The sequence below is a fragment of the Diorhabda carinulata genome, chromosome Y (assembly GCF_026250575.1).
Source record: "Diorhabda carinulata isolate Delta chromosome Y, icDioCari1.1, whole genome shotgun sequence".
NCBI lineage: Eukaryota > Metazoa > Arthropoda > Insecta > Coleoptera > Chrysomelidae > Diorhabda > Diorhabda carinulata.
In genome coordinates, this window is record NC_079473.1 from 9,255,013 (window position 1) to 9,267,700 (window position 12,688).

General features: G+C 31.3%; 2 protein-coding genes across 2 annotated transcripts; both read right to left on the bottom strand.

Moving 5' to 3' along the window:
• Window positions 1-4,880: 4,880 nt before the first annotated feature.
• On the bottom strand, window positions 4,881-9,058 carry LOC130902901 (titin-like). The gene is made up of 3 exons (XM_057815184.1): window positions 8,949-9,058; window positions 7,053-8,791; window positions 4,881-6,940 (listed from the first exon to the last, which is right to left on the bottom strand). The coding sequence occupies exons 1-3, from the start codon at window positions 9,056-9,058 to the stop codon at window positions 4,881-4,883; spliced, it is 3,909 nt and encodes a 1,302-aa protein (XP_057671167.1).
• A 10-nt stretch (window positions 9,059-9,068) lies between these two features.
• On the bottom strand, window positions 9,069-10,845 carry LOC130903047 (uncharacterized). Its single transcript, XM_057815313.1, has 4 exons — window positions 10,451-10,845; window positions 9,846-10,019; window positions 9,368-9,460; window positions 9,069-9,286 (listed from the first exon to the last, which is right to left on the bottom strand). Exons 1-4 carry the CDS (start codon window positions 10,628-10,630, stop codon window positions 9,143-9,145), a joined length of 591 nt encoding a protein of 196 aa, XP_057671296.1. The 5' UTR covers window positions 10,631-10,845; the 3' UTR covers window positions 9,069-9,142.
• Window positions 10,846-12,688: the final 1,843 nt, after the last annotated feature.

The window sequence follows — 12,688 nt, forward strand, 5'->3', positions numbered from 1 at the left end:
AAACGTCAATTCCAATACACCTTTGTCTCCACCAAACATTTTCGTATTTTCAGCATCTAAAATTTCTCCAGTTTTATCTTTTATATCAGTTTCTTCAATTCCATCAACTACAGCTCCTTTCATTTCCTTTGTATCAACAACCTTGACATTTAAGATCTCAGAGCAATCAACTTCTTTCTTCTTCTCTACTGCTTTCATGATGTCTTCATTAAGCTGAATCGTTTCAATCGAATCTTTTGTCACACTTTTTTCATTCTCAGGAGCAATTTCTTCTTTTACAATTGGTGAGCCATCTCTAACAAATTCTTCAGTTTTTATTTTTCCTGCTTGTTTATTGAATATCTGTTTTATAGAATCTTTCTCATTTAAAACGCCACTTTTCTTGATACTACTCTGTTTCTCTAATATCTCAGACTCTTTGTGATTTGAATTTTCCTTTCCTTTTTCCGATAATATAAACATAATTTTATCTTTGGATGTTAATTGTCTTCCCGATCCCGTATTTTTTTTTATAGTTTCCAAGTATTCTCTTTTAACATCTAATTCGTGCGATATTACAGGAATAGTCAAATCTTCTGTTTGAGAATATTTTGATTGGTTTTTATTTGTTGATTTTGCTTCTCTAATACCTCTCGATTCTTCTGATATTATTACTATATTTTTTTCCTCGTTTGATTCCTTTTTTTTAACATCTATATGTCGATACTTCTCTCCAGGTATTTTAGATTTAGTTTCTTCCTTGGGAATAATTACAGAAGGCAAAGTATCTTGTGAAATTGTTATTTCATCAAAGTTTGGTAATATGACATCAACATCCTCTACCATTGGTAACTGGGATATTGAAATCTTTTCTTGAGATAATTTTGATTGAGGCAGTTGCTTCAATAACAAAAACGATTTTTCGGTTGCTGCAAGTTCTTTCTTCTCCTGAATATGTTCTTTATCAAGGGCATCAAAATATATTTCTTCTTCTAATTGGATGGCATCAAATTCACAACTTTCAGGATTAACCTGTTGTTTGAATAATTTTTTTTTTACTTTCTCTAAACCTTTAAGATTAGTTTGTTGTTTAGAAGAAAGTTTATTTCCTATACAAATCGCTCCACATGATTCTTTAAATAAAGGTGAAGCATTGGATTTAGTTTTATATTCCAATGATTCTTGGAATTGTTCAGATAACGTTGATGAGCAAAGATTAGGACATATATTTTCACAAGAAAAGAAATTTTTCATAATTTCTAAAGCCTTTTCTGAGTGGTCTTCGTCGATCATATCAGTAACATTGGGTTTTATTATATTTTCAGGTACCGAAGCTTTGTCATGTACTTCATTTTTCCCAGAACATTCACAAGTACTTTGTGTATTTTTTAATTTATCAACATTTTTTGATGCTTTCGCTTCAATTTCAACCTCTAGATTATTTTCTGACGTCTTAACAACTCTAGATGTAACATCATCAAATAATGGGATATTAATATTTATAGTAGTTATTGTTTTCTTCTGCTCTTCCAAGCGTATTGATTTACACAGTTGGGGGGAGGTCTTTTGGGAATAAAATGCATTCGAATTATATCCAGGGGACATATCTTACTGATTTCTTTAATTGTTCGTCTTCGTTACATGGAGCATTGCATTTTATTTTCGGTGTTTTCTTGAGGTCTCTTTCTCCTCTTTGCCTCATTTTATCAGATCTAATAATAATTGGTTCTGTGTCAATTTTTTCATACCTTTCTGGTAATTTTTCGACATGTTGGTCGGTATTATATGAAACATTGCATTTTTTTGATCGTGCTTTGGGTGGATCACTTTTATCTTTCGATTTCAGTTGTTCAAATCCGGTAATTGGTTCTTCAACAAATTTTCCATACATTTTTGGTGCTTTCTTAAATTGTCGATCATTATTACACGGCGCAACACATTTTTTTTGTGATGCTTTAAAGTTATCAGTTTCTTTTGATCTTATTTTATCAGGTGTGATAATGATTGGTTCTGTCCCTATTTTTCCACAACTTTTTGGTACTTTCTTGAGTTGTAGATCGGTATTACATGGCGCATTGCATTTGTTTGGAGATAAAATCCTTTCATGTAGAACTTTTGTCAGTTTGGAGCATTTTCGTTTTTCTGCTTTCATATTAATATCTTGATCGTATTTATTAATTGTGTCACAACCCGCATAAGTTTTATTTAGAGAGATAGATTTTTCTAAAAGAGTTTTTTTAAATTCAGGGTGTTTGTAGCGTGAAATTTTTTTCCCAGTTACGCATATTTCTTCTTGGTTAATTGATTTTAAAGATCCTACACAAACACCTTTACAAATAGGTTTCATTCGTAGCCTTTCTTCTTTTAATTTAGCTTCCAATAACTCCGCTTCTTCTAAGGTGAGTTCTTTATCGCCAAACAATTTTTTCTTTAAACTTTCCCTTCGAACTTGTTCATTCAACTTTTCTTGCTGCATTTGATCTTTTTCCAGAGTAATTTTCCTATCTCCAACAAAGTTTTGCTTCAATTCTTCTTTTAGTGAATTATCTGCTTCAGATTTTTTTTCTAATAGTTCTTTTCCAGGAAATAATTGTTTCTTACTGAATATTCTGGTTTTCATGGTGTCGTTGTCAAGAACTTTTTTCATTAAAACTTTTTCTACACCTTCTTCTTCTCCGTAACCAAAAAGGTCTTTGCTTAACGCATCCTTCTGTAAAATTGGTACTTTCAATTGTTCTGGAAATAATTTATTTCCTTCATATAAACTCTGTCCAAGACTTCCTGTTCGAGCTAGTTCTTCTATTTTTTCCTGTTCCGAGATTTTTCCAGCTTGCTCCCTTTCAAACACTTCTTCCAGAAATTTTATTTCTGCTGGAGTCAGTTCTCTGTTTCCAAATAGGTGAGTTTTCAATTCAATTTGTCTTTGCTTCTTATACGCATTTTCTGACATTTCTTCTTCAGGAGTTAATTGTTTGTGCCCAAGCATCATTTTTTTCAAACTATCTTTGTCTCTATTTATGTTCTCATCAAATTTTTCATCTTCTGTTAAATTTATATCACCAAAGAATTTTTGTTCATAAATTTCTTTTTGCAATGGACTTTCTTCGAATTTCTTTTTAAAAATCTGCCCTTTTTCAGGAGAAAAAATTTTCCCCAGCAATTCTTTTTTTCCCAATCCTATCCTTTTATCTTCCGATAATTTGTCTTTCTCGAGATCTTGATCCATCTTTTCTATTTCATCCCCTTCCAGTGTTTCTGCTGTATCTTTGCCTTCTATGATTTTATTCCAGTCTGGCATTTTCTCATCAAACAAACGTCTATTTAAACTATCTCTTTTTTTTATTTCTTCATATTTTTCTAAAAATTGTTCTTCTTCGGTAAATAGTTTTATGTCTCCAAACATTTGCTTTTTTGAAATATCTCTTTTAAGATGATCTTGTTTACCTTCTGCTTCCAACAATTTCTTCTCTTCCAAAGAAATCATTGCTGCTTCTTCCTTTTCTTTTCCTGTCAATTGTTTCATTTTAAGCTCTAATTTCTCCTTATTGACATCAAATTCTTTATTGCCAAACAAAATTTCTTCATTCAGTGAAGTATCTAATAGTTCTTGGTTCTCTTTTGATGACAGTTCTTTTTCCCCAAAAGGACGTTTCTTCAAGTTTTCTTTTTCAAATTCTGCTTTCAACTTATTTTCTTCTTCTGTAATTATTTCCTCATCTTCAAACGTTTCCATTTTTTTATCACCAAGTAATGCTTGTTTATCGTTAAAATCTCGTTCTTGGATCTGCAACTCTTCTGGAACTGCAATAATGTCATCAAAAGTCTTCGTTTTCAAAGATTCATTTTCTGTCAACTCTTTCATTTGATTCTCCAATACCCTCTCTTTTTCTGCAGTTAACAATTTTCCACTTAATTCAGAATCCTTTTGCTCTTCTCTCTTTAATTTTTCTCCAAGGATTTTCCCTTTATTTGGACTACTTTCTTCAAACAAACTTTTTTTAAAGCTCTCCTTCCATTTTTGTTCATGGAGTTTTCCTTCACTTGGATATGATTCACTATCTCCCAGAATATTCTTTTTCACAGCACCTTGTTCCATTTTTGAAAGGTTTGCCGAATTGTTTTGCACATGAGATATAGAAGGCATTTTTGACATCCCTTTCATCTTTTGATCTGATACACGTTTTTCCAGAGGAGTGAGTTCCTTTCTTAAAATATCTTCACTATATTGAACTTCTCTCATCTTTGCATTTAATATTTTTTCTTCCTCGGGACTAAGTATTCTATTACCAAATAAAGTATTTTTTAAAATGTCCCTTTTTGCTTTTTCCTCTTTTAGTTTAATTTCTAATGCTTTTTCTCCTTGTGGTTTTGATTCTTTTTCAAGAAAAGAAAATTTCAAGTTTTCTTCTTGTTTTATTTTCGTAGCATCTAATATTTCTTGTCCCTTTGGGGTGTGCTCTTTATCTCCAAACTTTTTTCTTCTTATACTTTCGCTGAGAGCTTTTTCTTTACGTTTTTCCTCCTGCAATTCTTTCAATAGTTCCGAGTCCTCACCATGTTCTTTTCCAGAAACATGCTTTTTGACTTGCTGGACTTTCAATACATCATCCGATCGTTTCTTTTCTTCAGAGCTTAATTCTTTCTTGTCTGCAGGAGCTTTCAATTTATTCTCCAAATGTTTTTTTTTTTCTCATCAGAAGAAACATTTACTTGCACCTTTCGCTGTTCTTTCCCAATCGGAGCTATTATTGATTTATCAAGTTTTGCATTTTCTTTTTGAGCCTGTTCTTCTCTTAGTTTCAGATCCAATATAGTGGCCTGTTCAGGTGTTAATTTCCTACCGCCAAACATTTTCTCTTTCAGCTCTTCTCTCTCGGCTATTTTTTCTGTTAACTGACTTTTCAACATTTTTTCCTCAGATAGGGGCATTTTTTTTCACCAAATATCAATGTTTTTTCCATTTCTTCATTTGGTATTAATTGTTTATAGTCATTTAAAGACTTTTTTATGTCCTCCCTTTTTTCCTCGTATTTTCTTAAACTCTTTTTCTCTCCAAAACTTCTCAGTTTTACAGCATTTTCCTTTTCCAGTTGTTCATCCAACATCTGCTCTTCTTTTGCTATTAGTTTTCTATCGTTCAATATTGTTATTTTCGGTTCATCTTTTGAAAGTTTATCTGATCCATGTAATATCTGTTCTGAAGTTGGCAATTTCATAACTTTTTTTGCTTTTGATTTATCTTCTATCGTTTTCCCTTCTTCAAGTATGAATTTCTTGTCATCAAAAATTTTCTGTTTCAAATCTTTATCATTTTCCAAAATTTCATCTACAACTAATTTAGCTTTTTGTGGCCACTTGGCTTGATACATCTCTTCTGAATTTTTTACTTTCTCCGAAATCTTTTCTTTCCCTCCAAAAATTTTCTGTTTCAATTCATCACTTTCTCTTTTAGTATTGGTAAGTTCTTCATCCCCAAGTGTTCGTTGTTTCAAGGCCACTTTTTGTGCCGACATAAGTGGCTCTTCAGCTTCAACCAACTGTTTCCTGAATTTTTCATTTTCAGCTTTCCCCAACATCTTTTCTTCCCGAGGTGATTGAATTCTATCACCAATCAATTTTCTCTTCAGCCCATCTTTATCTCTTTGTTCTCTGACATCCAGCATTAGGTCTTCTCGAGCATTGTCTATTACTTTCTTTTCTGTTGATGTTATTGCTTCTTCTCCCAAAACTATTTTCTCCAACCGTTCTTTTCTATTCTTATCTTTTCTCAATTTATCATTCAACACTTCTTGATCTTTAGATATTAATTTTTTGCCATCAGTCCTTATTTGGTCTTGGTTTTCTCTAAACTTTCCTTTGAAGATATTCTTCTCTAATGGACTCAAGTCTTTATCTTCAAGTATATTTTGTTGTAATGCTTTCTTTTCTCGATCTATTTGTCCATTATATTTTGTCTGTTGGTCAAATAGAAGTTGTTCCTTTTTAGCCTGTTCAGCTAAATGCTCTTTTCCAAGACCTTTTCCCACTTTTAGCATTGAAGCTGGATCACCAGCCGTTTTTCTACTTTCTTTATATTGTTCAGGCACCTCTTTTTCTCCAGTAATTATATCCTTTTTAGTGACATGTTTATAATCCAGCACATTTTCTTCTGCAGATTTGATTCTCCTATCATCGACTTCCTTCTTCTTTATTACTTCTTTGTTGGCATCATTGGTTCTGGATTCTTCATCAATACTCTTATCATTTTCTTGTTGGAATCTTTCATCCCCGATCAATTTATCCTTTAGTGGCTCCTCTTCTTGCTCTGTCCCTTGAGGTATTCTCTTATAGCTAAACTTTTTTATTTTTGATTTAGCTTTATCTCCTGCATCTACAGTTACATCTTTATCTGTTTCATATTTTTTATTCATTAGCTTCTTTTCTGCTGAAGTTGTTCTATTAGTGTCTAATATTTTCTTTTTTGTAGCTTCCGCATCCTCTCTGCCTCTTTCGTCTTTAGTCTTACTTTTATCAACTAAATCTTTGTCTCTTTGAACTTGTTTTGCTTGGAGCTTTTCCTTTAGTGGCCCTTCTTCTTTATCTTCTTCTAGAGGTATTCTCTTATAGCTGAACATTTCCATTTTTGATTTAGAATTGTCTCCAGAATCTATAGTTACATCTTTATCTTGAACTGTTTCATATTTTTTATTAATCAGCTTCTTTTCTACTGGAGTTGTTCCATTAGTGTCTATTATTTTCTTTTTTGTTATTTCCGTTTCTTGAGGTCCTCCTGACTTCTCTCCAGCTCTATCTTTTATTTTCTCTTTTTTGGCTAGTTCCATGTGATACTTTACATCTACTCCTTTTTTTATCGGCACTTCTGTACTGAAAGGTGTTTTCTCTGCCTTTGCCTTATCTCCTATTGTTATTCTATCTTTCTTCAAATTTTTTTCTTCTAACCCTATTCTACTTTTCCTTCTCCCTGTTTCATCCTCAGGACCATAATAAGTAATGTTTTTTTATTTTGATTATATCTCTGTCAGCTTTATCTGCCCTCTTTGGAATATCTTTTATATCTTCTTTCTCTTTTATACCCTTTTTTTCTTTATAACCAGTTAAAGTTTGTTCTTCAGCAACATTCTTTTCTCCAGTGATTATTTCAATTTTATGGACCTGTTCAGGTTTCTCTTCCAACAACTTTTTCCCCATAGATTTTATTCCCCTATCTTCAAGTACTGTTTTCTTCATTGCCCCTTTGTTTGTATCATTGGTCTTGAATTCCTCATCCAAACGTTTCTCTTTTTCTTGAAGAGGTCGTTTATCTACAATCATTTTCAAGTCCTCTTTGTCTCTTTGATCTTTATTCACACCTTTATCAACTAAATGTTTGTCTCTTTGAAGCTGTTCGGCTTTAAATTTTTCCTTTGGATGCTTCTCTGCTTTCTCTTCTTGTCGAGGAATTCTTTGGTTCCCAAACATTTCCATTTTTGATTCAACTTTGTCCCTTTGATCTACAGCAACATCTCTGTCTGCTTGAACTTGTTCTGTTTTACGTTTTTTCCCCAGTATATTCTTTTCCACAGAAGTTATTCTTTGATTTTCTAATATTTTCTTTCTTCTTTCTGCTGTTTCCTCCAGGTCTTCTGATTTATCTTTAGCATCATCTCTTATTTTACTTTTTCTTGCTTGTTCCATGTGATAATTTACATCTACTCCTTTTACTTTTGGCGCTTCTGTATTATTACCAGTTAAAGTTTGTTCTTCTGACCTATCCTTTACACCAGTGATTATTCCAATTTCATGAACCTGTTTCTGTTTCTCTTCCAATACCTTTTCTGTTGTACATTTCATTCCTCTATCATCAACTACTTTTTTCTTTATTGCCTTTTTGTTGGTATCATTGATTCTGAATTCATCATCTGAACGTTTCTCTTTTTCTCCCTGAAATATTTTATCTTGAATCATTTTCAAGTCCCCTTTGTCTCTATGATCTTTAGTCACACCTTTATCAACTAAATATTTGTCTCTTGGAACTTGTTCTGCTTTGACTTTTTCCTTTAGTGACTTCTCTTCGTTTTCTTGCCCTTGGGGCATTCTTTTATAGCCAAACATGTCTTTTTTTGATAAAGATTTGTCTCTTTGATCTATAACTACATCTTTGTCTGATGGAACTTGTTCTGTTTTAAGTTTTTGTTCCAAGAGTTCCTTTTTATCAGAAGCTATTCTTTGATTTTCTAATATTTTCTTTCTTGTTTCTGTTGTTTCCTGCAGGTCTTCCGATTTACCTCTGACATCATCTCTCATTTTCACTTTCCTTGGTTGTTCTTCTCCTTTTTTTATCAGCTCTTCTGTACTGAGAGGTATTTTTTGTGTCTTTGTCTTATTTTCAATAGTTACATTATCCTTCTTCAAATTTTTTTTGTCCAATCCTACTCTACTTCTTTTTTTTCCTGTTCGATATTCTTGACCATAGTCATCTTTCATTTTTGTTGCATCCCTGTCAGCTTCACCTATTCTCCTAGAAGTTTCTGTTTCCTTTTTTATAGTCTTTTTTTTTTCAATTCCATTTGAAGTTTGTTCTTCCTCTACACCATATTTATATATTTCATTGTCTAATAATCCATCTTTTGTTTTACTTGTATAAAATATTTTTCCTTCGGTGTGTTTATCTTGGCTTCTAAGATCTCTTTCTCTCAGACGTTTTTTATTCTGATCCTGATCTTCTATGTCACTACTTTTATCTCTTTTCTTTGATTTCGGAGGTTCCTTATGGAGGTTATCTATAGAAACTCTCATATCTTCATCTTCGCTTTTCCCTTTTTTTACATCTTTGCTTTTTGAAATAACTTTATTTTCATGGGGTATATATTTCATTAATTTTGAATCTTCATCAATAGTGACACCTGTAGTTTTTTCAACTCTACTGTCTTCTTCTGTTTCAAATAAAGTCTTTTCTTCTGTTGATATCATCTCTCTTTCAAATTTTTTACATTTTATTTGTACTAGTTTTTAGATCTGTTCTGTCGGGCTCACTTTCTTTGCTACCCACACTTTTTGGTCGTATTTTATGATCTGTTTTAAGTAAATTATCATCAGACATGGTCACCTCAGAACTTTTATGATGCTAAAATAATTGTTTAAGAATTATCTACTGAAATTGTTGAATATTGTATATCAAGTTTTGCTATATTACCTTTGGCTCAGAATGTTTATGGCATGCTACACAAACACAAGTTATTAATGTTTCAGTTCCACCAGAATTCAAATCCTTATCTTCCTTGAATGTTCTTTTTGCCCAATGGGAATAAGCGGTTTCTAATTCTTTTCTCTAGATATGAATATTTTTATTTATTTACTCTCACAAAAGAAATTATATTATTTGACATAAAGCTAATTAATTGGTACACACCTTACTCTCTGGGAAGTTATGGCATGCAGTACATTCACATACATCCTCATGAAGAGCTGTTAATTCAGAATATGCTGAATTCAGTTCCTTTTTCTAAAGACAAATAAAATAATGGTCATTCTAGTTTCAAGTATTAAGTGAATTTGATATTAACAATGTAGATTATTTCTTGCACTTAATCTCAATTTTTTATTACCATTAAAAATTTCAAACATATATTTATTAAAATCTTTATTCATATAAAAAATATTGATGAAATTAAAATATTTGGGTCCTTGCTCTATAAAATTGTGATAAATGTTGAGGCAGGTTAACAATTAAAATTCAAAACTTAAAAGTTCAAGTAGGATGAGGTAGCACCTTACTAATGAAACTCTAATTATTTTTAATTGTTAATTCTAATTGTTATATTTTTATTGTTTTAGATGTAAACCATTCAGAATATGAGACATGATAATTTATAAAGTTTAAATTTTACCAATTCATCAAGTTTTTTCTTCTGTTGAGGCGCCAAATCCAGCTGAGAGTATAAATAGAGTATCTTTTCTAAATAATTGATCCTTTGTTCCAGCTGTTTTATTCTCTCGTTTTTGAAAGCTGCTATTGATTCGACCAAATATTCCACTGGTATTATTTTTCCTGAATGCAAACCCTACAATTTGAGAATGATGGATACCTTAAATTATTTATAAATAAACTTCTCTTCTGATATAACACACAGTAATGTTGGTATGTGTGTGTGATTGTGAAAATTATAAGAACATTATGGTTTGTAGGCACGAATAAGGTTAGAAAATGATCTTAAATAGTTAACTTCTCCATTATTTTATTACTCAGAAATTTCAAAAACCTATTTGCAGAACAATACAGTGCAAATTTCTACATGACTTAGAGAAAATTTTCAAATAATTTTTACAATGCCAGATGTTTTTATTAGGGGAATTACTCATTATATAAGTTATAATACACGAAATTTGAACAGGAGCTTTGTTATGTTACTAAGAAATACCAGAAATATAGGTATTGGAATCGAACCAATGTAAAGTAAATACATTAAATAGTGCGTAAACTTTAAGTACTCACCAGCCTGGGTTTGGATTGATAATCTAAAATATACTGTCTTCTTTCCTCTGTGATATCACTCCAAGCTCTTAAGTCCTGTGCTGATTGATATGTTTTCATGCGCCCTTCCGATCTTACTCGTGTTATTTGTAATTCATTTGGATTCTGAAAAGCCCTTGTCCTTTTGTTAACGTAAGTCATTTTGGTGATTTGAATAAAGTCTTTGTTTCAGCTATGAACGTTCAAAATAATGTGAATATAATAATTGTATACATCTCTCTTCAAATTTCTTAAACTTTGTCAGTTAAAATGTCAATACTTAGATTCTTTATTTATCAAGTTGGCAAATACCAATTGCTACAATCACAATATTCCATTAAAATAAAATTAGGTTAGGAGCTGATGTCAAATGGGGTGCATTCCACGAGTTACTCACGACAATCACGTTCACGACTACGATCTTTCCCGTTCCACTCATTCCATAACGTTATAATCGTAAACACAATTGGAATGGCTTTCAAGTCATTTTAAGCGTCGAGATAAATATTAACGAATTGCAAATAGAAAAAAATTAAGCGAAAGCTTTAAGAGGTCAAGTTATAATTTGTAAGTTGGAATTTTTTAGTGGAATGCTTCAACCCACCTCTTGACAAGTATGAATATGTTCTGTGAGGGTCGAAAAACAGAAAAAATAAAGTGGAAACTTTAAGAGGTCATGTTTCTAAATGTTCTTGTTCTTCTTGTTCTTTAAGTCTCTTCTGTTTTAAAATTAGTTTTTTTAAGAATTTTTAAATTAATCAAACAAATTTATATATCGTCACCCTTATACTAAAGTCACGAAAATGTTTATAAGGAGTTTTGAGTTATTGCTAGATAAATGTTCAAACACTATTATTTCCATTGGATTTCGACCATAAATAGCAGATAGCCTCTTTACTTCTTAAGTTTTATATGGTCAGATTGTAAACGGCATGCTTGATGGTTTTATTGGGTGTTAAGAACTGCTTGGAGGTCGAAGCTGAAGATTCTCCTTATCATCATTCCTGCTCTCCCTCGTTAAAGTTCTTCTAGTCAGGTGTGTATAAATTTTATTTACTGTATATAAATTATCTCATGTTTTATCAGCAATTACTTGTAAAAATTAAAATTGCAGCAACGTCGCCTATAACGATGAGACGTTGAGAGAAGAAAGTTCGAGTTTTTACTTAGAACGAAAAACAAGTCTAGAAATACAGTTCGCTAAACCTATTTCAAAATCTATTTTCTTCTACCTATTAACTATTTGAGTCAGCAATACAAACATAAATCTTGATCCCACGAGCCTAGATAAATAAAATAAAGAAGAAATTACACGGTAAATTGTTAAAAGAACCAACAAATCTTCAGACAGCACGTGTTCGTTGTTGCAATCCGTTATTATAAAAACCAACAGATATTTATATTCAACTTTCCTATTTATCCATTGGCATAACGACCTATTAAGGTCTGTTTGACATTATTTGCTCAAATATTATTATAGTTTTAAACTAATTACATTTATTAGTTTTGAGTATTTGTAATAAACAGCCTATTCTATTTATTTTAATCCAGTCAAGTCGAATTTACTTGGTATTATTCAAGCACATTTCAACTTATTTGCTAGTTAAATAATATTCCTATTTGAACAATCATTCCTTCGTCTAGTTTCGAGTTTAAATTGCTATTATTGATAATTTGATATTACGAATTCTATTAGAGCGGTAAGATACAGTTGTATTCTGTAAGTTTTATAATTTATCCAATTGTTAACCTAAATTATTACTATACCTGAAACCGCCGATAGTCTTGATAATCCAGCAGTAAGCTTAAGAGATGAATTTAAAAAATTGATAAGAAATAGAGGAAGCATTAAACAAAAATTAAATATTCTAGAAAAATATGTCGATTCAATAATTAATATAGAAGGTTCGGTTAATAAACCAAGTTTAAATGATATTGAGTTAAGATCAAATAGAGGGTTTAAACTATTAGAAGAATTTGATAAGGTACAATCAGAAATTGAATCTTTGTGCGAAGAAGAAGATTTATAAGCCCATTATAAGGATCGGTAAGATTTTCAAAATATTACCATTATTAAACAGCAAAGTTCACAATCTTTGGATGTTAATCCTTCTCAATCACATGCTGCAACTTCATTCACAATTACTGATTCTCTACAAAATGTTTTGCTACCTAAAATAAAATTACCTACATTTTCTGGAGATTATGAGCAGTGGCTCA

Bases quoted from the DNA above. Each gene is read 5' to 3' on its own strand.
- LOC130903047 (XM_057815313.1), bottom strand. From the start codon at position 10,630: ATGACTTACGTTAACAAAAGGACAAGGGCTTTTCAGAATCCAAATGAA. The intron at 10,020-10,450 runs GTGAGTACTTAA...CTCAAATTGTAG, and splicing joins ATCAATCCAAACCCAGGCTG to GGTTTGCATTCAGGAAAAAT. The intron at 9,287-9,367 runs GTGTGTACCAAT...ATTCATATCTAG, and splicing joins ATAACTTCCCAGAGAGTAAG to AGAAAAGAATTAGAAACCGC.
- LOC130902901 (XM_057815184.1), bottom strand. From the start codon at position 9,058: ATGTCTGATGATAATTTACTTAAAACAGATCATAAAATACGACCAAAA. The intron at 8,792-8,948 runs GTAAAAAATTTG...TATTTCAAAAAG, and splicing joins AAAACTAGTACAAATAAAAT to CAAAGATGTAAAAAAAGGGA. The intron at 6,941-7,052 runs GTATAAAAGAGA...AGGATGAAACAG, and splicing joins TGGTTATAAAGAAAAAAAGG to GGAGAAGGAAAAGTAGAATA.